This window comes from Phaethon aethereus (assembly GCF_964289735.1).
Source record: "Phaethon aethereus genome assembly, chromosome: 4".
NCBI classification, from domain to species: Eukaryota; Metazoa; Chordata; class Aves; order Phaethontiformes; family Phaethontidae; genus Phaethon; species Phaethon aethereus.
The window spans coordinates 82,916,393-82,939,380 of NC_138578.1; the positions used below are offsets into that span (position 1 = coordinate 82,916,393).

The following is a 22,988-nucleotide window of genomic DNA, read 5'->3' on the forward strand; positions in this document are numbered from 1 at the left end:
GTATAATGCAGCGTTATGGTTATGGCTTCATGTGATTTTTGTCCCCAGTTATCACCATGACTTGATCCATTTTGAGTGGTGCAGATAAACAGACCAAGCAACCAGCTTCCCAGGGCAGCTCCATTGTTTACACATCCGTGATACCCAGCTCAGCCGTGACTCAGCCATCAGCAATGATGTTCTGACCTTATTAATATCAATGGGAGTCTTCTTAACGAGGACATAATTTCACCCCAGAGGCCAATTCATTAATTAGCATCTCTGGCTAGCCTGTCATTGGGCAAATGAAGAGGGTAGTAACTTGACTTGTATCTGAGCAAAATGTGCTGAGTAAATATGCATTGAATTGCACGTATAATGACAACATACAGGGTCATAAAAGCCTAGCAGCAAGAGTGAAAAGAGGTGAGTGTAGCTCCTCACTCCAAACATAATTCAGTGCTGGTGGTACTTGCTCGTTGTAGAGTCTTGTCTGAAATCAATGCCCAAGGAAATGCTTGCTTAATAATTAGTTGTTGATTTCATGCGCTGCATGAAGTTGTGCAAGACTCACTTAAGTGCTGTTTTGATGACATTTAATTTTTTTAGCCGTGATACCTGGGATTCTTCCATCCCTCAATGCGATACCCTGACTACGTGTGGTTTGCAAAAACACCATTGTCCTGCTGCATCTGTTGCCAGGAAAGGGTGTTTTAATCATTCTAGTACGTCTATTATGAAAGATTTCTGTTTTCCGAAATAAAAATAGCCGAGCCAGCACTTTGGGCTAACCTAACTCCTCCCCTTCCAAACCGTATTTTCAAGTCGGAAAGTTGCCTGCTAATAAAAAAAAAAAAAAAAAAAAAAGGCATTTTTGAACATTCTTTGCGTGTTAAAACTGAACAGATTAAACTTAATTCAACAATAATGATCTCCCACAGTTAATGTTTCATGCAGACAGCAACAGGGCACAGTGTGATCACTAACAAGGTCGGGAAAGGATTTCTTCTATTGTGCAACATTCACGGATGTTAGTCTTCTCTGAAGTATTTGAGATTGGCCACTGGCAGCTGATGAATGCTCTATTAGCTGGACTATCGGCTTGCCACGATGCGAGAACTCTCTCTCCCTACTCTTATTTGCTGAATGATCTTTCCTAACTCTTCATTTAAGAGAGTTAAAGTTTGCGTGATAAAAATCAACCAACCAACCAATGACTGCACAGGCCTGAGTATTGTAGGTATTTGGTAGAAGACCTTTCAATTTGCCAATTTTAAGGAAAAGCTATCAGAAAAAGAGTGGGAAGAGATATAAAGACACTATCTTGCGTTTTTTCCACCTAGCTGGAAAAAAAACCACACAAATTGTTGAGCACACAAGCAGTTCTTCAAGTCTGACACCGATGCAGAAAAGTTCAACTGAAGTCCAGAATGGGAACTATTTCTCCCAAGTTTATTCTTACCATGTTAACCAATGTTTTTACTTTCAATCTCTTGTGCAACAACTAGCAATGTTTGGCAAGAAAGGGGGGAGTAGGTACTGTGAAAATGTAAGTATTGTTATCTCTGATAACTGCAAGAGAATACAAACAGATGTGAGGAGAGACAAAGTAGAGGATGGAGGCGGTGTCTGACAGCAGATGCCAGCCCCAGGCCTGAGCTGGTAGTATCTAACGAACGCACGCAGCACAGAAGCCGTGCCAGAGAAGTTTCCACCGGTGGCAGCCCTTTGACTTCGGTTGGTGGGAGCAACTTGGACTGTCAGCACCTGTGTGACACACCGAGGACAACCCAGAGAGCGGCGTCACGCGCTGGCTATGTCCTGAACTGGGTGAGTCTCGGAGCCAGACTGGCTTTTGCTGGCAGCGCCTTGCGTAACGGCAGTGGATGGTATCTGAAGCTCCAGATTCAGGGCATGCTGGCCATTGTTTGTGTCCCAGGAACATATACGCGTATAGAAATGCCCTCTCTGTGCCCCCACCTCTGTATAGCCTAGAAGGTATTTGTAACCTGTTTCTCATCTCTCGCATCTTTTTGGGTTTGTCTCCTTTGGATCGTAGGTCAGCACATCACAGCATTTTTAAACTGAACCCAAGATTCCATTCTTCTTCTTGGGGCCTCAAGCAGAAAAGGCAAAAATAAATGAACAATGGTTTTGTTAGACAGATGCTCGACTGACAAGAAGACACAAACGGGTCTTTAGACTGTTTTCTTTCCTATCTGCTCAATACCCTTCATTATCCCTGGCAACTCACTTAGAAATCGCCGAGGCTCCCACTGAAGAACCTCCTTCAGCTCAGACAGGTAACTAGTGTTTTGATTTCTAAATACAAATGAACTATTTAAATACTGTGAGTTGGCTATTTCCATCTAGTCTGGTGTGTGTCTTTGCATTACTGTACCTAAACCCTGGTCATCCTTTTTCATAGGCAAAAATGTAAATAGTATCCTTTTTTTGCCTTTCATTTAAAAAAAAAAATTATCAGCTGTTGACATCCTTCCATGTTTGAAACAAAGTATTAAATTAATTACTTGAGTAACTCCAGACACAACGAAGCAGATTAATGGAGACAGACCAAAGGTGACATTTACCCAAGAACTTCAACATTGTCACCTTTCTCATTCCTTCTTTGCCCTGCTGAAAATGAAAGGTCTGATAATTTCGAATAGCACCTGCGTTTCTGCTCCACCCTTCCTGCCGCAAATGGCATCCTTGCTAGCGTGTTTAGAAAAGACTCTGCGGCTTTGCCCACGAACTCAGGAGAGGACCAGAGATTTAACTGTTTTACTTCTTCCTCCCTCAGTCCTTTGCTGTTACGAATTAAGGCCTAGAAATCCTTGGAGAACATTAGCTTAACTGGTTTTCCAGGGTAGGAAGGTATCCCTTTTTTGCAGATCCCTGTTTTTTTGCTTATTCAATTAAATAATAAGGAGAATGCATCTTCCAAATTTTAAACAGGAGATGTTTAATACCAAGCAATGACAAATGTCCCACGCTGGTAAGCTCGGGTTTTTTCTGCCACTGTAATTCTTGCACGAACAGCAGACTGCTTATTTTGCTTAAGCCAGACCCGACGATGGCAGATCTCAGCAGTAACCAAACTGTCACTCGGAAAACCCCAAAGCATAACCCAGGCATGAACAACTCCAGCTTTAACTGTTCCCACTTCCAGCCGTGCTAGGGCAGCATCCCTTCCCGCTGCCCCAATCTCTGCAGCAAACCAAGCCTCGCCACCCTGACAGTTTGGCAGCCGGCCTTCTCCGCAGGGCAATCCCGCCTCAGCGGTGTGCGGAGATCCCCGTGGACGGGACAGACCGTTCCTCACTGAAACCCCCGGTGCCAGGAGCTGGCGGTCTCTGTGAAGAGCCGCACAGCCACGGGTGGAAGACCCCGCAGCAAACAAAGCGAGAGCGATAATTTAAAGAAACCCCAAAACTTGTGTTTTTGTTTTTTTTTCTTTTCCCTCTCCTTCATCCTCGAGGCCTCCCACACGGCTCAGTGCCACCCTCACCGGGCCTCCCGGCTCGCCACGGCTGTTTTAGGGGCCGAGCTGCCCGGGGTGGCTGGGGAAGCAGGCCATGGCGGGGGGAGAGTCAACCCGGCCGCTGAGGGGCCTGTGCCCGGGGGGGCCACCGGAGCGGAATGCGGGGACACCCCCAGCGCGGGGGGCACGCGCCGCTCTATGCTGCCGGGGCGGCAGAGTAGCCCGGCGCGGGGCCGCTCTGTCCGCCCCCCGCGGCCCCACTCGCTAGCCGGGGAAGGGCGGGGAGAGGAGGGAGAACCCCGCCGCCAGTGGCCGGCCTGCGGGTGACGTCATCGGCCGCGGCCCGGCGGCGCCGCCTGGCTGCTGCGCGCTCGTCCCGGCGCGTTCCCGCACTCTCCACACCCCGCCCCCTCCCCCCCCCCCCGCCGTTCACCTCGCGGCCACCGTAGCGGGAGCGGCGGAAGCCCCCTCGCCGGCCACCGTCCCGGGAGGCGCCGCGGCGGATGGTCCGCGTTGTCCCGCCGCCCCCCGCCCGCCCCTCCCGGAGTCGGCGTCGTCGTCGGCGGCAGATGGCGCGGGAGCGCCCGGGCTGGCGGGGCGAGAGGCCGCCGAGGCGGCTGTTGTTGGCGCTGCTGCTGTTGTTGATGCCGGCGCTGCCGGGGTTGGGGCCCGCCGCCGCCGCCGCCGCCGCCGCCGCCGAGGAGACGGCGGTGGCGAAGGAATGCGACAAGCCGTGCGCCAACGGCGGGCGGTGCCAGCCGGCCAGCGGGCAGTGCGAGTGCCAGCCCGGCTGGGTGGGCGACCAGTGCCAGCACTGCGGGGGTCGCTTCAGGTGAGTCCCCCGAAGGCGGGGTTGGGGGGGCTGTGGGTGTCCCCGGTGGGGGACGTGTAGGGACAATATGGCCGTGGGTGTGAGGGGCTGGTGTGGGGTGCGGGCGGGGAGCCGCTCTGGGGGCACCGGAGGGGCGGGTGTGGGTGTGAGGGGCTGGGTCGGAGGGGGGACCACAGGGGCCTGGTGTCCCCGGTTCAAACTGCCCAAGGGGACGCTCGGGGGGCAACAAGGGGGAGGGTTTGGGGTTCAGGGCTGCAAAAGGGGTGAGAGCCTCCGGGGCCCAGGGGCGAGTCTGAGCGCGGCGGGGCCGTGGGTGCGAGGGACAGATCCAGGTGCCCGTCAGGGCGCCGGTGTAAGGGCTGGCGGGGAGCGTGTTGGAGGACACCGGGGGTTGGGTGTCCCTGCTTGAGTTGGCGCAGGGGCAAGCCAGAGGGGATCAGGGGTGTGGGCGTGAGGGGCTGATCCGGGGGGGGGTGTGTGTAAAAGGCGGGGGGAGAACAGGGATTTGGGGGCGGAGAGGGAGGTCTGGGGGCAACGTGGCAGTGAGGGGTGGGCTTGGGGGGTGACAGGAGCGTCGGTGCGATGGGCTGACAGTGCACAAGGCCAGGTCTGGGGGGTCCGCAGGGGGTGTGAGCGGTTGGGGCTGGGGGGGGCGGCTGGGAGTAGCGGGGTGTCGGTGCCGGGTGCCCCACCGAGCAGCGGCCGGTGTGGAAGCAGCGGCCGGGGAGCAGAGGGTGTTTGTACCGCAGAGAGGCGGCTCTGAGGAGACAGTGTTTTGGGTGTTGGGCGCTGGGGTTGCACAGGGGTGACTGGGGATCAGCGTAAGGGGCGGGGGCCGTGCAGGAGCAGGGATGGGGGTGTGGGGCACTGGTAGGTGTGGGTCTGGGGGCAGTGGCCTGCGCGGGGCTGAGCCTGGGAGATGGTGGGGGGTGAATGCGAGTAACTGGGTTGACGTTGTAGTAGGTCGGGGAGAGAAAGTAAGGCTGTGGGGGTTGGGTAGGGGGACATGCGGGGGGTAGCAGGGGTAGGTTTGGGGGCTGTGTAAGTCTGAAGGATGGTGGATGAATGACCCGAACTGGGGCGGGTTTGGGATGCGCCTGGAGGCTGCTGGTGTCGGAGGCAGGTGGGAGCAGTGAGGAGCGGGTGCCTGGGCTGGAGGACCGCGTGAGTGTGGGGCCAGTTCCCAAGTGGGGGCAGATATAGGAGAAACACTGATGTGCAGATGGGGGACGGGGAGCTGGTTGGAGTGGGAGGAGAGGGGTGTGCAAGCGGATGTTATGGCAGGGTGGAGGCAGTCGGAGTGTTTGGGGGAGGATTAAGCCAGCCCATCTTGGCAGACAGTATAAGCAGGTGTTGGTTTTGGTGAAGGGTGAATTTGGGAGAGGTATGTGCAGGGGGAGAGAAGCAACATCTTGAAGGGGGTGGCTGGTGTGTGGGGAAGCTCCCTTCTGCGTGGGGCGGAGGGGTGCATGCAGGAGCGGTGCTGGCTTTTGGGGTGGGACACTGGCAATAACGGCTTGGTGGAAGGAGGCTCCTGGGTTTACTGGGGGACAAGGCCAGAGCTGGGCAGCTGGAGGGGATCAAACAGGACAGGGAGTGGTGTGAGGGTCCTGCCTCTGTGCAGGGTAATTTTTTTTTTTTCTTCCCCTGAGAAAAAAGGCTAAAGGGTTGCTCTGGGCAGGGGGATGGAGCCCCCCCGGCTCTGCGCTTTTCCAGGCTCTGTGTGTGTGGGGGTGAGGGGTGTCTGCACGGGAGGAAGGTGATCTTTGGGCTCTGTGATACTGGAAAGCATGTTGCCTGCAGTGCTGAGGCCAGTTCTGGTGGTGATGAGATAATCCATAGGGTTCTGTGTCTAAAGTTTATCCCATAGGGTGAGAAATTGTAAATCTTCATGGGAAATGAAAAGGCTGGAAATGCACCCTGGCTTCTCTATGTAAACTTACATTTTCAGGGGAAGGGGTTTCTCTAAGATGGTTACCTGCTTTGGTTTTGTCAGCTGTGGCAGCAGGAGAGCCAGCATGTGTGTCTGCATGTGTTAGGTGAATTCCCTGGGCAGCGCTGATCCTTGGAAAAGAAGGAAATGAGAAAAAAAAAAAAAAGGATGGTTATTCTAGGGAGTGATTGCTTTCTCCAGGAACTCCTTACAGAGAGTACCAGCCACCTTTCAATGATGCTTACTGTAGATTTGGGGAAGGGGTGCGAGCTGAACTCATGGAGGAAAAACACTTTGTGTGCTTTAGGAGTTGAGGTTCCTATTTTTTATTTGTATTTTTTTTGACAGTCTGTAGATGGGTGTGTAATGCAGCTAATTTGAAAGGAGTTTTGTGTAGAAACGATAGCTGGCTAAGCAAGCAGTGGAAGTCAAAAGCTTCCTTTTTAATGTTTGGTTTTTTTTACCTCTGTCATGGTAAGAATTTTCTTCTAGCTGAGAGAGAGCATTGTGAAATAGCCACTTACCTGTTGCTTTCCTTGAGTAGTTTAGAATATTGGTCATTTTAAGGGGACTAAATTTGAGTAAAGGCAGACTCTTCTTTTCTGAATGGCAAAACTGATGCTGCTGAGTGACAAAAGAATTGGTATATATCCACTGCTAACAGCCTTTTTTTTTTTTTTTAGCCTCTTACCTGTTTTGATAAAGCTTCTTGTTTCTTTTTGACATATAATTCTGGTCTAAAATTTTGACTGCAAATACAATGTATGGTTTTCTCTCTAGGTGTTTTATTTAGCTGTTTGTTTATTAGTGAGTTGAAGTTTCTAGGAATATTTTTAAACTTTGAGCTCTCAGAAAAGTGCAAACAAATGTTTTTAGCAATGCTTAGAGCTTTGCAGTCACAACTTTCACATGCCCTGAGTTTATTCTGGCGCCTGTCAGAAATGGCATTGCAGCATGGGGTTTTTTTTGGTGTGTAGTTGTCAAGAGCTTGGCTTTAAAAAGGCTTGGTGTGTTATTAGATGCTGTAGGTACAAATGGGAAGTAGAAGGGCAGGTGAAAATTATTTTGTAAGTGTGGTATATTCCACATGCTTATCTGCTTGACTGAGAGATGTAATTAAATTTGGCATGTTAATCTTCCCGACCTTATCTAGATGTGTATGATGACTATATTAGTGGCCTTGACTTTTTTGTTTACGTTGAGCACTGGGGTTGTCATGACACAACTTGTATTTCACTGACTTACTAATCCCTCACATCTTCCTGTGTTAGCAGGGAAGAATGAACGTCGTAGCTTCATGTTGCAGTTCGCTAATATCTGACTTGCCTTCTTCAGTGGCAAAGTCTGTTTATTTAGACTGCAGTTAGAAATAGAGGTAACAAACCTGGGGTGGCCCATTTTCTTTCTTGTTTCACCCAAACCGCAGAAGGGGAGATGATATGCAGCGTGTTTACTCTTCTAGTGCGGATGTGTGGGGTATTTTTAAGGATATGTGGTGTGCCGTGACCCCTTAAAAAGGAAGAGGCATGGCAGAAGCGTACCTGCAGGTGGTTTTGTTGGCGATCATTCCTGGTTGTAGGAATGGCTCCTGAGAAGACACTGGCCTCTGCAAATCGGTGTCAGCCTCACTACAGATCAGTGATGCTCTTGGAGGGGGTAGGAGATTGTTATGATGGATTTCAGGTGACTTTCTTTTTTTAAAATGTGGAACCAGCCACTTGAGTTCTTTAAAGATAAGGATCTTGGTGTTAAAGGAAGCCGAAATAGAAAATACTTGGGCGTGCCTGATGCGCTTGTCTTTTCTATTTCTGTACAAACCTCCAGCGAGCTTCTGTGCTGGCTGGAGTCTGCTGTAGGCCAGCGGCTTCGAGCTGCTGTAGTCTGGGCAGGAGAGGACTACTGCTGTGAGGCTGTCTGCTGGGAGGGATGAGAAATCTCCAAGTCACAGAGCTGCAGCAGGGTGCTGGAGGTACTATTTTCGAGCAGTGGGCCCTCAAGAGCTCCAGACTCGGAGTGGACTTGCCAGCGTTGGGTATCGTACAGCCAAAAGGATGCTGGAAGCTTTGAGACCCCAGACTCTTGTACTGCTTGGATTGAATTGTTTCAGCCGGCTGGTTGATTAGCAAGCAGACAAGGGCTGCCGAGGGAGGTAGAACACAGGTTAAGAAATGGCCACTATTTTACATAGATTTAGCGGCCAGAGATTGTAGAGGATTGGATTAACAAATTCAGGCTAGTGCTTGGCTTTTGGAACAGTAATTGTATGTGGATTGTGTATATAGGCACACCGCTGGGTGACCTGATGTATGACTGTAGCTGAAAATATGAACAGACTATATTTTGACTGTATAATGAAATACCAAATGATTCCAGAAAACTTTTTTCTTTGTAAAGGCACTGGTTCTCCTTTCACGGTAATAATTTTTTTTTTTTTTTTTTTGAGGTGGGAGATGGAAAATGCTAAGCAGCGCCTAACAATGCAATGTGACAGTTGGAGGAAAAAAAAAAAAGATCGGCGTGTATCTTTTAAACTACCTTTTCATTAATTTAATGGAGGCAGTTATGGGCTGCTGATTGAACATTATTAAGGAGTCAGTGGTAATACAGTGTCCTTGGCCAAAGAATATTACAGTGAAGAAGAATTTTATCTCTAGAAGATTTGGGCAAATCATAACCTGAGAGAGTTGCTAGCTGGCAAAGAACTATCGCAGTTCCCCTTCTTAAATAAATGAGAACTTTTGGTCAAAAGCTAGCATACAAAACCATTGTCTTTAAAGAGCAACCTGATGCAGTTTAAAGCTTTAGCAAAGTCAGGAGACTACTTAATATATCTAAGGATGTTGGCAATTTGAATCAAATCAGTTTAAGTGCTTAAATTAGATTTGGATGCTGCATTTGTGTCTGATTCTCATTCTGTTTCTCTCTTTTTATTAGTACATTATCATGCTTTAAAATGATTTTCTCTTCCATGTTGCTGTTTGAAAGGCTCACTCAAATGTTGTGCGCTGGTAATAAAAGAATAAGCTATTCAAGTAGGAAATATTTAAGCATTATCAATTTTAAAGAATACGCAGCGGAAGAAAGAATCTTTATATGCTTTTATTTAGTTCTTGGAGGCTTTATTTCTAACTCTGAATTTATAATTTTGCTTGGAGGTATGTGTGTCTTTGTCTACATATGCATATCTAGATTTCTGTCTATTGAAACATGTATTTAAATGATCTGTTTATTGAGAGAGAAACTCATGGCTAATGTTTCATCTGAATTCTCACTGTTTTATTATTACTCTTTTATTGGACAGTCATATTTTACTAGGGCTGTTTTAAGAACAAAAATTAATCTGTTGAAGAATTCAGTATTTTTGAAATATCTCAGACGTTCTACACTTTTTGCCTTGCATTGAACGGCCAGCATAAATATTGGACTCGTGTGAGGTTTTATTAACGTTTGCAATAAGCTCACTTCTTATCGTTACTCTTCAGTCTGCTTTATAGCAAAGCATCAATGAGGAAAATTCAGAACAGTAAGACAATGCAGTGCGCGCTAGATCCTTCCTGTCATCTCCGCTTCGTGCACATCAAGCGTCTTCACCATTGGAGCATGAGTTACTGGAATTATTGAACTGCTCGTGGTTTCAACCGGTGTGAGAGAGAGGAGTAAGTAGTGTCCAGCAGTCGCCTTCCTGCTGAGCATGTCCGAGCGTTGCGACCTCCGGGAACGATGCAGGTAGAGGATAAGGTTCCTCTGCTTGTCAATTCAAAGTACATATCACTGCCTTAGACTTGATTGCAAATGCCTCTTTTTCTGCCATGGTCAACATGAAAAGCTTTTGTCTCATTTCTCTATGTCTGTTTGAATATCAGGGAATAGCTGCCTGAGTCAGTTTAGCAGAATTTGTCTGACACTGCTCTAGATTTTTCCATTATTTCACAGTCTCAGTTGCTTCTTTCATTGTGGATCCAAAATAAGCTCATGTCCAACCGGGTGTTCGTTACCACCTTAGTCAATTTATATTTAACATAAATGACTTCTATTGAAATATCAGCAAATGACTGAGGTTAGCACTGTTTTCACAGAAACAGCTTTTTTTTTTTTTAAGCTTTCAAAAGAACTAGGACCAGCAATGCTTTTATCGTGCGTTCTGATAAAGTTAAATAACATTTGGAATGCATGTGACAGATCTCACTTTCCTGGCTTGTTCCTCTGAAGCTTTTGTGAGCAATCAAATTTAAAACCATGAGCTTACTGCGCCTAATAATGTAAGTGTCTGTGAAGATCCATGCTGAAAATCCTCTATATATTGAGATAATGCTGCTGCTGACCGAACTGTTGTATTATTGCATTAATTTATGATACCCTTGGGTGCTTTTTTCTTAAACAGCTGGTTTCCTTGAAGAATTTTTTCCCCCATTTGAAGTTCTAAGCACAACACTTGGAATTAGCTTCTTGATCTGGTAAAGCTTGGCTTTTTTTTCTGCACTCAGAATGTTCTCATCAAGTATATCTTTAGGAGCTCTTAAATTGCATCTTCTGAAGCATAATGAAAAGATATAGTAAAAAATGCAGAAGGTGGGATTGAGAATTACATGATTTTGTAGGTAAAGTGGTTTTGGTGGTGGTGGGATGAGCCACTACAAACTGGAATTCACCTTAAGAAGAAGGACCGCAACGGTTTATTGCAGTACTTTGTTCTCATATAGTCGCGTGCTAACATCTGCCAGTGTCTTGAAAGCAGGGCTGGAAAATTTGATAATCAATTTTACAGTACAGAACAGAGATGATAATTTGCTTTGGTGCATGGTTCTGAAACACATACTCATTGAGTTTGAAATACTGAACTAGTAATGATGTTTGCTTTTTGTTTCCTGCTTTTGTTCCTTTGCTTTGTTTCTGGCGGATCCACATGGAGTTCCTTTAGAGTCTACTTGAGACTGTCACTAATACCCTTTCCTCCCTTTGCTTAAAATAAATATTTGTTTACTAGAGGTGCAGGTTGTGGCAAGGTTTCGATGGATGTGCTGTGTGCGATTGAGGGCATGGTTTTGCCTTTTAGAACCTGAAATCCTTAGGATTCTCAAAATGGAAGGGCGCTGTCCTCGTCGCGGAGGGGGGAAATCGTTAGGGATGGCGAGAGACCTTAACTGCACACTGAAGAGTCTTCATGTCAAAATCTGATAAGCTAAATTTGGTACGTCAGAATAGTGGGGGATTTTTGGAATAATGTTTTAAAGAAAATGGACTCAGTGTTTTGGGCTGCTAACAGCCTTAGCACATCTTGCATGATGAAGAATTTCAATGTTTTACTGATTGGCTGAGCTATATTCCTGCTGAAGGGCAGCTGATCTCTAAATCAGATTGTATGTAATACTTCTGGGACGCCCCAGGATCTAGTTAACATTCCAGGTACTGGTTGTGGCTGAATTTGGTAAAACAGATTCCCTGCAGTATCATCAGATTCAGAATTTTCAGTTCTCTGAAAATGCAGAGGTGAGATCATGGTAGCAGAGGCGGTCTAGGCATTTGAACCGAGGGTTTTCCAACGCGTAAACTACCTTTTTTTCCCTGCCATGCCTGCTGGGCTCGTAGCCGCAGAAGAAATAGCGTTGCTGTACGCAACGCTCATCTCGGGCACGCTTATTGCATGCCACAGATATTCAAATGGGTGTTGTTGCTTCGTGTAGGTGCGGAGTGTCCTGTTATGGGTGAAAGTTATCTGTAACGTCTTTTACCATTAGGCTGTGCCACTCAGCTTTCTGTAGAGATTAATGGAGGATGTACGAACGCAGCTGTGAAAACTCAGTTCTTCTATTATTTGTCTTCTCTTTCCAGTTTCTGTTTTTCAGAAACCTTGTGTTTTTTCTTTGCTAGCTTCTGTAATCTGAACAGACACAAAATAAGGAAGGTTGTGTTAGGAAAACACCCTTTTGAAGACTTTCTTATTAGTCAGTGTTTGCATTGTATGAAAATTTAATACCTGTCTCTAAGGTGGTGCTTGTCTACTCAAAGTGTAAGAAGCTTGGCACAGATGAATTAGCATTTTTTGTAAACTCCTTTTATGAACTCAAATACAGAAGGTGAGAGCTATTTCTCCATTCAGAAAATTTAGGTTGGATTTAATATTATTTCACTGTGAAGTGAAAGAATAACCATGTCTTGAATTACTCTGCTTTTAAAGCTGTGGTAGTTTTCATCCCTGCTGTTTTTCAGTCATTGGTACAGCTATGAAAAAAATTACACCTCCAGTGCATTAGGCTTTGGTGAATCGCTGCTGATATAATGTATAGCTGTGTATTGAGTGTTGTTTGGTTTGGGGTTTTTTTTCCCCCTCAGTGTCTTTGTGCATGTGTCATCATATCCTTCCTTTCACAGTTTTGTAATGCTCTAAGTGTTGGTATTGTGGCACCGTTGCCAGATATTTTGAATGCAATTGCCTTATCTGGAGAAAATCTATGATTGAGGTTCACCCTGTGCACAATTTTTGGATTTCATTGCTTGTTACAATTGAGAACATGTTTGAGTTCTTCTAAAATAAACTTTTCAAGATGGCTTTGTGCAGGTTTTTTTGTAGCAATGTGCAGCGTGTTTCCTGCCAAAGTTGTGCACCTGCCTGTTTAATGATTAATTTACACAACTGATACCCTCTTAATGCAAGTGGAAAGTGTCACATGAATTTTACAGCAATTTCAGAGCTTAGTATCTCCAATGGCTGCCTTTGTTACATACTTTGATCTTGTGCAGAATCAGCAAAGGCGATGCCAGGAAAAAAGTTCCTAGCCATTGCAAGACCTGAGATGCAAAGTAGTATGAGGCTGAAATGCTGACTGTGCAGGTCAGTGATACAAGAAAAAATTCAGGACTTCTGTGCTGCTAGAAAAAAAAAAAAAAATTCTGCTGTATCCAAATTGTGAGCAGACGTCGAAGCTGATGGTACGCTGGAAGAAAAATACTGAATTCCAAATAATATATTGGGAAATAATTACTTTTGAGGTCACTGATGGTTCTGTGATTCTGATTTTTTTTTAAAATGGAGATTAGGAACAGGCATAATTGTATGGTCAGTTGCTTTTATTTTTGTTGAAAATTTTGTAACTATATTTATTGTACAAGATACACTCTGTATTTCCAGATGCATTTATTTATAGTTGCTGCCTGCTTGCTTGACAGTATGTTAGTGCACTTTTGTTAACTGATTGATTTATAGCATTCAAACACGTAACAGGCAGATCTTTAAATTTGGGTCAGTCGGTGTCTGTTTCTCACAAGCACAGGTTGCAGTGATTCTTTAAAGCCAGTGTTTTTGATTTCGGCACTGGTAATGGGTGTTTAAATATGCCCTCGTTCAACTTTTGGAGTATGAATCATTTTGAGGAGGTGTTGAAGTGGTTCAAAGTCAAAAACAGAACTTGACTTTCCGCCTCTGCACATTTTTTTCTAAAACATCCATTCTAATGTGGCTAGAAATCTTTTTTTTTTTATTCTAGTGGATATCAGTGATATGCTATATTAACTTGTTTTATCTGAATTTATGTGGTGAGCCTAAAGAAAACTTGGAGCTATGTAAAACATAATAATGTAAAAATAGTAATTTTTGGATCATTTGCAGCTATTTTCAGTAACCTGAACTGGTGAAGGTTTCTGGGACAGCCGGCAAATGTTGTCTCAATACGTTCATGATTCCCAGATGTGAGCGGCATAACTACCAATTCGTATGCAGGTTTGGTGTTTGAATGTGAAAGGATGGGGATTCAGGTTTCTGGTGGAAAACCGGAACCTGAGATCCAGCTGGAAAAGCTGTAGTGCCTCTATAGGCTGTAACTTTAACGGCACCTGAGGAAGAATAAAGAGTGTGCGAGGGGACTTCAATCCTGAAAAGGTGAAGAGGATGAATAATTGAAGAACTGCCCAAGGTTGGCACGCTGCTTGGGTTTGTAAAACGTGCAAGTCATTTCTTCTGAAACGTGTCTGAAGGTGAGACCGAAGCGGGCTGGTTTCTGCTCTCCAGCTCTGCTTTTGAGCCCTGTCGCCGAGTGGCCGTGCGCATCCTTGGCTGGCCGACACGGTGCTGTCGGGACTTTGGCTTTGAACCAGAACTAAATGGGAGAGGGAGAGCTGTAACGGTGTGCTTGTGCCAGCCCGGGCGCCCAGGAGGGGTGGGCGGCCGTGCAGATTGCCATCTCCCCAGGGCTTTGGAAGCTGTCAGCTGAAACAAGGCTTACGGATGAGAAAAGGTGGGTTGCCCTTGCTTAATGCTGGCTGGAAAGGAGATGCGATGTGTTCTGGTAGCTCTTCTCCTTTGTCCATGTTTGCTGGCAATGTCTTTTTAAGCAAAGATACTCAGGTTTTTATGTTGCTGTAAGTTGTGGGAGTGTCTCCTGAGAGAAAAGGATGGTATCACAGCCAGCATTGCTTTTTTTTGTTTCTCCTTCTTCAGTTCTGCTAAAACTTGAAGTACCGCCGTATCAGTTTATCTGTTTTACTTTGAAAAAGTTTGGGGTGTAGCCATAGCATTCGTAGGGTGCGAGTCCCTTCAGAATAAATGATCACGGAACTTTAGGAATCAAACAGAAATACAGTTCATCATCTAATCTTCTTGGTTCGGTTTCCCTGTCTATGAAACAAGGACAAGTTATTTATATGTTTTGAACATGTTCTGATGATGGTGCTATTTACACAGGAATTCCAGGGTTTAGAAGCTGTGCTTCAATGGCAGTTTTGCATGGCAACTGGTATCCAACTTGTCTATTCTGAGAATAATACTGCCCTACAGAAGAAATGTGGTTGATGTTACTATAAATATGCCTAAATCATCTTCACTGAGGCTTACAAAAAAGGATATTGTGTGTTAAAAGTCATGAAGTTTAAATGTGATCTTAATTTCTCTATTCAGTGCTGACAGGAATTTGTCATGTGGAATTAAAAGAAAAAAAATCGCTATGTGAAAATCGTGTTATCTGATGAAAGCTGGTCAAGGCATCAGAATATCTTTTGTGCCTGAGGTTTGCTTGTTTTCAATACAAGACGTGTATGTGTAAGAGTATGCATGAGATGAGACAACGTGCAGAAGAAGGCATCCTTTGCTGTACTCCCAACCTCCTAAAACCCACTGATCTTTCAGCATCTGAAGGCAGCTAGGACAGAACCATGGTGAAATGCGAGTGCAGACATGACGATATAGTAGTGGCTTACCCTATAAAACTGTAAAATTCCTCAAGCACTGAACTGTGAGCTGTATTTCACCTTGAGCTTCACCAAAGCTGGTGAGATTTTGCAGGAGGTGGACTTCTGGTGATGCTGGCCCGCAGACCTGCTGTGATGGAGAACAAGGGGCATCCTCCAAAGCAAGTCACTGTGGCTGAGCTGCAGGTTCTCTCAGGGAAGGTCCAGGGAGGTTTTCCCTTTTTTTGTAGGTTGATGTAACTTTATGCATCTTGTTCTGGGGTAAAAACATAGCTACTGGGCTAAAAACATAGGCAGTGCCACGGGACTTGGGGCATGCGCAACTGCCGTGATCCAAATACTTTTGCCGTTCCCATCTTTTTCTAATTTTTGTGTTCCTCCTTGGTCCCTAGGTCTTTCTCTGTGTGTAGGCTTTATGCAGACTTCTAGAAAGTAGCTGTGTTTCGGTGATCTCTTAAAGAAAGATTTGAGAGCTTCTCTTTTACACCATCTGTGAGGAGGAGGGAAGGACATTCTGCCCTGTTACTTTGCAGACCCACTGCAGTTTGGAAATGGTTGCATGGAGTGAGCTTCCCTCACTCCCCTCTAGACCCTGAGATTTATTTTTTCCTCTATTGAAGGTGGAGAACAGGAGAAGGCAGCTCTTTGAAAGGGATTCCTTGCTTTTACCTGTGGATCTGAAGAAGATATTCTGTAGGAGACAGCTGTGTATGGGTTCATTGATTTCTCTTTACGCTGTAATTTTTCATACATTTCCTATTGATGTAGAGTTACAATGGAGTCGTGGACATCAGCAAATTTGCAAAAGCCTGAGCACTTCATGGCTGGGCTTCATGGGGTCCTCTCTGGGCATCAAGGCTGCCTTGCTTTTCTGTAGCAAGGCCAGTAAATAAGAACTCCTGTCATTTGCTGAAGGATATCTTGCTGTTCAGGTTTAGGAAGACTTTACTGGATGCTGTAGACAGAACTGGAATTGCTGATTCCTGTAGTGTCTTGTAGCATAGTGGTTTTGTGAATGGTGTGGCCAGAAGCAACAAATTTACGCTGAAAAATTAAGAGTATCTGGAGGAAGGCCACTGTCCATAGATACCAGAGGAGATAAACCACTAGAAATGATTTCTGTGGTATCTTTGACATATGTGAAGAAAAAAAGCCACTCATTTTGAGGCCAGAAAGTATTGTGGAGACTTAAGTTCTCCTAACTTACACATATGATATGAGTGGTACGAGGTGCTGTGCCTATGATCAGACTGAACATCGGAAGCGCTTTGGGAGTCTGGGCTGTTGATGGGCTAAAGATTTACAGCAGGTCAGGTCTGTGACTTGGCACAAGTTTCTTTCCCTTTAATCTCCGATTAAATAAAAAACCTCTGATAGCTATAATTTTAATGGGGGTAAATATATATACACATACATCTATATACGTATCTACGGTGACTGTCTGGCATTTTGTCAGAGGTTCTCCTTTCTGTTAATGACTTAGAGTGGAAATCACTCTGTAGCTAAGAGTCTTTTTATAAGCTTTTTGCCTTGGCCGTACCTGTTCGTTATTAGCTCTTGAATATATAGACAAAGTCTTTAAAAACAGCTCTGGAAAAATTGGGTCCTAATTAGTCTTGTGCTGCTGTAACCTCTGTGTGGAGTGAAAATAGTAGAACTTGTAATTTCCTAAATTTTGTCGTTGAGATGTTCTTCTTTTTTGGCAGTTACCTCTGTGCCTCTTATGTGTAAAACACTTGTAGTGTAGGTAAAGCTGTGCAATTGCCTAGGTGTACCTAGGTGTGGGATTAAAACGATTATTGTGCAGGTCACTTGGTGTTCCTTAATATATAATATCCTGTTTAAGGGCTGGAGCTCAGGAGGAAGGAAGAGCAGGTCAGCAATGTGAAATAGTTTGTCCAAGGTAGTTCTGATACATAATACACTCACATTTTTTTATATATATATATATAATATATACTCATCCTAATCTTGTTAGCAAAGGTTTTATGGATTATATTAAAAAATATCTAAAAGACACGTTTGCTGGCACTGATACTGTTTCAGACATTCACTTATATGTAACTGTAAATGAAATCCAAACTATTTGTGTAGTATTGTGAAATTAAACTTGGGATCTAAAAATGTAAGTAAAATGCTGCTCTGAGTTGCCTTTTGAGGAACACTGTCCATGGACTGCGTGGGAGACGACCACGCTAACACAGGCACGGAGTACGCTAGGTGACTAAGGTTAGATGATGTCAATATGCCACTTTCAGCCTTCTTTCAGGTCGTCTTTAGAAATATTTCGACAGGAGCTTGGCATGTGCAGGTGAAGCCAAAGAGAGTATAGCATGTTTCTGTGCCATCTTTGCTTCCCGGTGGTATCAATAGCAAACTCAGAAAATTGAAACTGGATTGAAAATGGGGAAAGGAAATCACTGTGCATCACTTCGGGGTTTTTTTGTTTGTTTAGTGTGTTTGTTGTTATTGTTTTTGCTTGTGTTGGGGGTTGTTTTTCATTTTTGTTGGTCCTGTCCCCCCCCAGTTGTGGTTTGTACCTTGACTTCTTCCCCGTGTTTTCAATGAAGTTTCAGCTGAGAAGGGTGTAGCAGACTTCCCTCTCCAAGTGGATTAATGCAGGATAGAATTACAGGATTGAGTTATGAACTGGTTAACTGCTTTGATGCCTAATTGATTCAGTTCGAGTAGGTACTTTGCAGCCCTTGTAGGCTGAGACTGGGGTGTTGTCAGACTTCTGATGCAAATCGGAGTCTTAGCTGTCAATCTAAAACTGATCTTAGAGACCTGTTTTGCACAGCGGTGTTGTGGAGAATGCGGAGTCCTTTCCCAAGCTGACTGTTGAACTGCAGAGCTCATCATGAGTGCTGGAAATGAGAGCATGGTACATATGGATACATATCGTATTACTTATTTGTACTGAGGGAGTATGTAGGAGTCCTAGTCAAAACATTTGGATTGTGTTCCCCCTAAAATAGTCTATGTTATACGTTGTCTTGATTATTTGTACCGATGGGATTCACATTAACTGGTTCAAATAACATTTTCTGCTGTTTTCACTGCTCCTCTTTTTATCTTAATGCTTTGGCTAGGTTTTTGGAAGTTGTGTTATATCCTCAATATCCTTAATTTGTTTTTAAAATCTTTTCTCCATGTGTTTGTAATCGAATTTTGCCCTTGGGCAGGTGTACTCATAACCTTTTAAGAGCAGTTTTAAAAATAGTGAGGGTGAAGAGCTGGTTATAGAACATAACATTAGTTGAGTCTTCAGACTGTGGAATGGTGATGTGTAGGATCTATTTTAAAGTAAAATGAAAGTTCTGGGAGAGATGATCTGTATATCTACAGACCCATCAATCTGACCTTGAGCGCAAACGGGGCTTCAGAGCACGTTGAAGGAAAGAATGATTGGACACAGACAGAAATTGCCAGGTAGGCTTGCCATTTGTAAGCGATGATATTTTAAACAAAATATATCTCTAGCAAGAGTGCTAATGATATATGCGTGTGTGGATGATATATGTTTTCGTTTAATATGAAGGCATCTGTAACAGATAAATGCTGTCTGGACTTGGGAAGCCTGTTTGATTCAGTATCACCTGGAGTATTATTGAAATAGAGAAGCTGCACTACACTACGGGACGTATGAAGAACTTTTCACCTTTGGTGTGGTAGCCAGGAAAACTGGAGTCAGCCGATAACCACATTTATCTTCCGTTCTGTCATTTCTTACTGAAAGAGATTGGATTGCATTGGCACAGGCTGCACAGGGAGGTGGTGGAGTCACCATCACTAGAGGCGATACTACAAAAAACATGTAGCTGTGGCACTGTGGGACTAGGTTTAGTGGGCATGGTGGTGTTGGGTTGATGGTTGGACTTGATGATCTTAAAGGTCTTTTCCAACCTTAATGATTCTGTGATTCTATGTTTCTATTCAATTGACATAAAATTGATGATAGGTATTGAAGGGCAGCAGTTGATGAGGTGTTAAACAGGTGGAGTTTAAAAGGGGAGTATTTGTTTGGTAAGAAGTTGGAGCTGGAACCTGATTTAATGTTTTCATTCATGACCTGGGTAGAATGCATTGATGTGCACTGATTACATCACTTGTGATGTCATTGGGGGGCCTGGGTACAGAGATCACACTATCATCCTGGAAAAGCATAGTGGATAAAATGACAGCATGGGGATGAAACAGCATTGTGCAATGCAGGGTTACGCTCGTGGTGATTTACAGAAAAAGCCTGTTAGGATGAAGTTATGCAAAAAAGACCCAGAAACAGTAATTGGTCTTTGAACGGCTGTTACTTGTCAGCGTGATGCATTTCAAAAGACAAAGCAAAAAGGCAGCGAGGAGAAGGAGGGAAATGATATTAAGGTTCAGAGCACTGGTAAGAGCATCTCCTGGGTAATATCATCACCCTCTGATCAGATGTTTTTTCTTTTAATCACCTGGTAGCAAAGAGGATTCTTCTGCTCTTATTTTTAGGGGGTGTGATTGTCGTTTATGCTTATGTTCTTTATGTCTGTGGATTAGCAAATGCTCTTGGCTGCAGCTAGTTCTTATCAGCATAAGCAGCAGGTAGTATTCATTCAAGAATGCTTCACGGGTGCTACACAGAAACTATTATTTCAGTTACTGAGGGTGCACTTGGCCAAGCATGTAACGCTCATTCCATGAGTTGGAAAAATGGAACAAATAATGATTTTTGAAATGAAACAAGTCCTGATGTTTAATCCAGAGGGTTTGATGATTCACTTCAACGCCAGTCGTTTGGCGATCCTGTGCGTCGCTCGCTGTACAACCCGGTGACATCTACTCGGATGCGTTACAAACTGGAAGCCAATAATTGCAGAACATTTTGTCATGCAGTCTTCCCTTTTAAAACTTATTAAGTCGTATTGGAAGTTTTTTTTTTTCACACATTGCGCTCCAGCTCACAGCTTAGACTGAGAGCAGATACAGATGTTTTGTTTTCTAATCATTACTATGTCAGTATTTTTCCCAAATGGAAAAAGAAATTTTATATTGACGTTTAACTGCGTAAAAAGTTATATAAAGGCCTGTACCTTTCTTAATATAGACCAACAGCCTCAAATGGAAACAATTAAAGCAAAATAATGTGTTTATGTTATCGCTCGGCATTGCTGGGCATGGTGAGCTCCTGACAGCAGAGCAGGCTGGGTGTTCCTGCTCTGTGCTTTCCATCTGGAGCTGAAGTTAACCCCAACCCCACTGTTTGAGGAAGCCTGACCTTTTGGGGGCCTCACAAGAGGTTTCAGGTGCTATATATATAAAATTAATTTGAAGGAAGTCAAATTTTTTCATTGGTTGCAGTGTTGTAATGTTTGAGGTTTGGAGTTTTTTGGTGTGGTGGGTTTTTTTGTTGGGTTTTTTTTTTTAAGTGCAAGGTTTTTTGTTTCCAGCTTTCTGCTGGAAATAATGTTCTCCTACACTTGGTCACTTCTGTGATGGGCCCAACGGTACAGGTAGTCACCGTTCATGTGGTAAAGCTTATGTGTGTAAGTGCTTATAGGATTGAAACACTAATTTCAACCATTTTAGCTTTTAATGATTTGGAAAATTCAAATAAAATCTCATGTGTGAAATTATATTACTGGTGAGGAATGGTGGAATCTGTACAACAGTGATGATATATGTTCCAGTTTTTATGTAAAATTTCAGTAAGGCATATTTGCAACTCTTTCTCCTCGCCCCACCACGTCCCCGATATATTTACATAAATGATTTTTCATTTGTTGCAACCTTCTTTGGGTCAAAAAGCGATGCTTTTTAATACAGTTCTGAAATCATACTCTTAGTAACCTTGTAGTGGTTTTGCACTAACACGTAATTTTTACGTAGCGCTTCACAACACTGATACTTTCGTAAAATACTCCTCTTGCCCCGGTGCTTGGTAAACGTGGAAATGCGCGTAGGGCAGGCAGGGGACTAACTGCTCTGCAGCAAATTAGTGGCCGGACGAGGTTTTGAAGTATCAAGGCTCACTTGGCAAAGCAATGTATGCTTGTTGACAAGTCACAGCACTGCTCATGTAGAAATAATTCTCTCTACAGAGAAAAGAGGACGAAGGGCCATGGGAAAAGGGCTGCTTTTCAGTTCGGTATAGAGCGGTGAGGATCCCGGGCGAAAGCCAGCTCTGAACTAAACACGTAGTAAATGAATCCGCTGTGGCTTTTACTACGCTCTCTCTGCGCGAGTTCCTTATTGATTATCACGCCGACCGATATTAACAGTGCGAAACCCTCCATCTCGCTGAGGTGGTAAGCCTGCCATGCAAATAGGAACCAAATCTGTTTGGGTTTGGAAGCAACGGCAAACTGTGCTACGTTTAACCCTCAGGTTCTGTCCGAACTCTGTAAAAATGCCCTGTTTACTTTCTGGTGTTAAAAGGGGCTCTTGTGAAAGGTCCCGTCCTGCGTTGGAGGGGCTAGTTTAATTATTGTCTTTGGCTGAAGAGCCCTGTCTGCTTTCAAGGATTTCCTATGTTTGCTGTTCATGAAACGCTTTCGGATTCTGCGTTAGAACTGATGGCCGCAGATGGCAGAACATGGTGGCTCAAGTTAAGCTTTGAAGTTAATGGCCCAGCTCTTAAAAATCCCGAGCATTTGATATTTATCAGTCCTTGCTTTTTCTGTCTTTAAAATACCTGCCCTTTCGGACAGTCATTTTGGGGTGTGGGGAGAAAATCATTATGTAATTTGTTGTGTGGTTGAGGGCAAGGGTTTAAAGGCTGCTGATCCTTGCTGCTTTTGTGGTGTTACTGCCCGTTAACCTTCATTCGAAGCGGGTGGCAGTACCAGGCTGTGCTGTACCTACCTAGGGCGGCTGCCGCATTCTCACCGGTAATATTTAACTACTGGTGAGCAGTTCAGGTGCTTTAATTTCACAGCTAAAATTTCAATCGACTTATTTCCTGGGGAATGCCATTTCATGGTTTGAGAATTGCCAGACGCTTCTAACTCTGCTTGTTAAACTTGCTGAGATGAGAAACTCACCCCCTAAGTAAGCAGTTACGCAGCTGGAGAATTTCACTGACTACTTCCACTTTCTCTAGAACAGGGATTGCAGTTAGGAGAACAATTTGACTACAAGCCGGTTTGAACAGCCTGGCTTAACCTAAATAAAACTTAAATGCTTTGAGCAAGTTTTGTCTCCCTTTTCCCGAATCACGCTTTAATAAATAAATTAAATAATCAGATGCAAAAAGCTCAAAATAGTACTGCAGAGCTCTTGGCAGGCAGGAAAGCATCTGTTTCTGCAGGTGGGATGAAGGGGAAAAACAAGTTGGGTCTCCATCCTCGTCTTGCTTGGCCTTGCGGTGGTCTGCTGTGACAGCTCTCCTTCATCCCAGAGCTCATCCTGGCCAGTGATGCTCCTCAGAGCACCACCTTCCTCGCTGCTTTCCTGTGAATCGTGTTTGCTTTTTGAGGTCGCAGCTCTGTGTGTTCAAGTATAAAGGGCTCTGGCATGACCTGGGCTATGGGAACCACACCCAGTCAAGCGCTTTGCCGTCCTGATACTTGGGATGCTCGCAGGGGCTCTGAAATTGGACGTGT

The 22,988-nt window shown here is 44.6% G+C and overlaps 1 protein-coding gene across 1 annotated transcript in view; it reads left to right on the top strand.

Annotated features, from left to right (window-relative positions):
* Positions 1–3,831: 3,831 nt before the first annotated feature.
* ATRN (attractin) overlaps positions 3,832–22,988 on the top strand; it is a gene marked incomplete at its 3' end in the record, with an annotated part of 160,098 nt that continues 140,941 nt past the window's right edge. Inside the window, exon 1 of the mRNA XM_081999765.1 lies at positions 3,832–4,295. Within this exon, the coding sequence (XP_081855891.1) occupies positions 3,967–4,295 (329 nt within the window). The 5' untranslated portion in view covers positions 3,832–3,966. The remainder of the gene's footprint in view (positions 4,296–22,988) is intronic.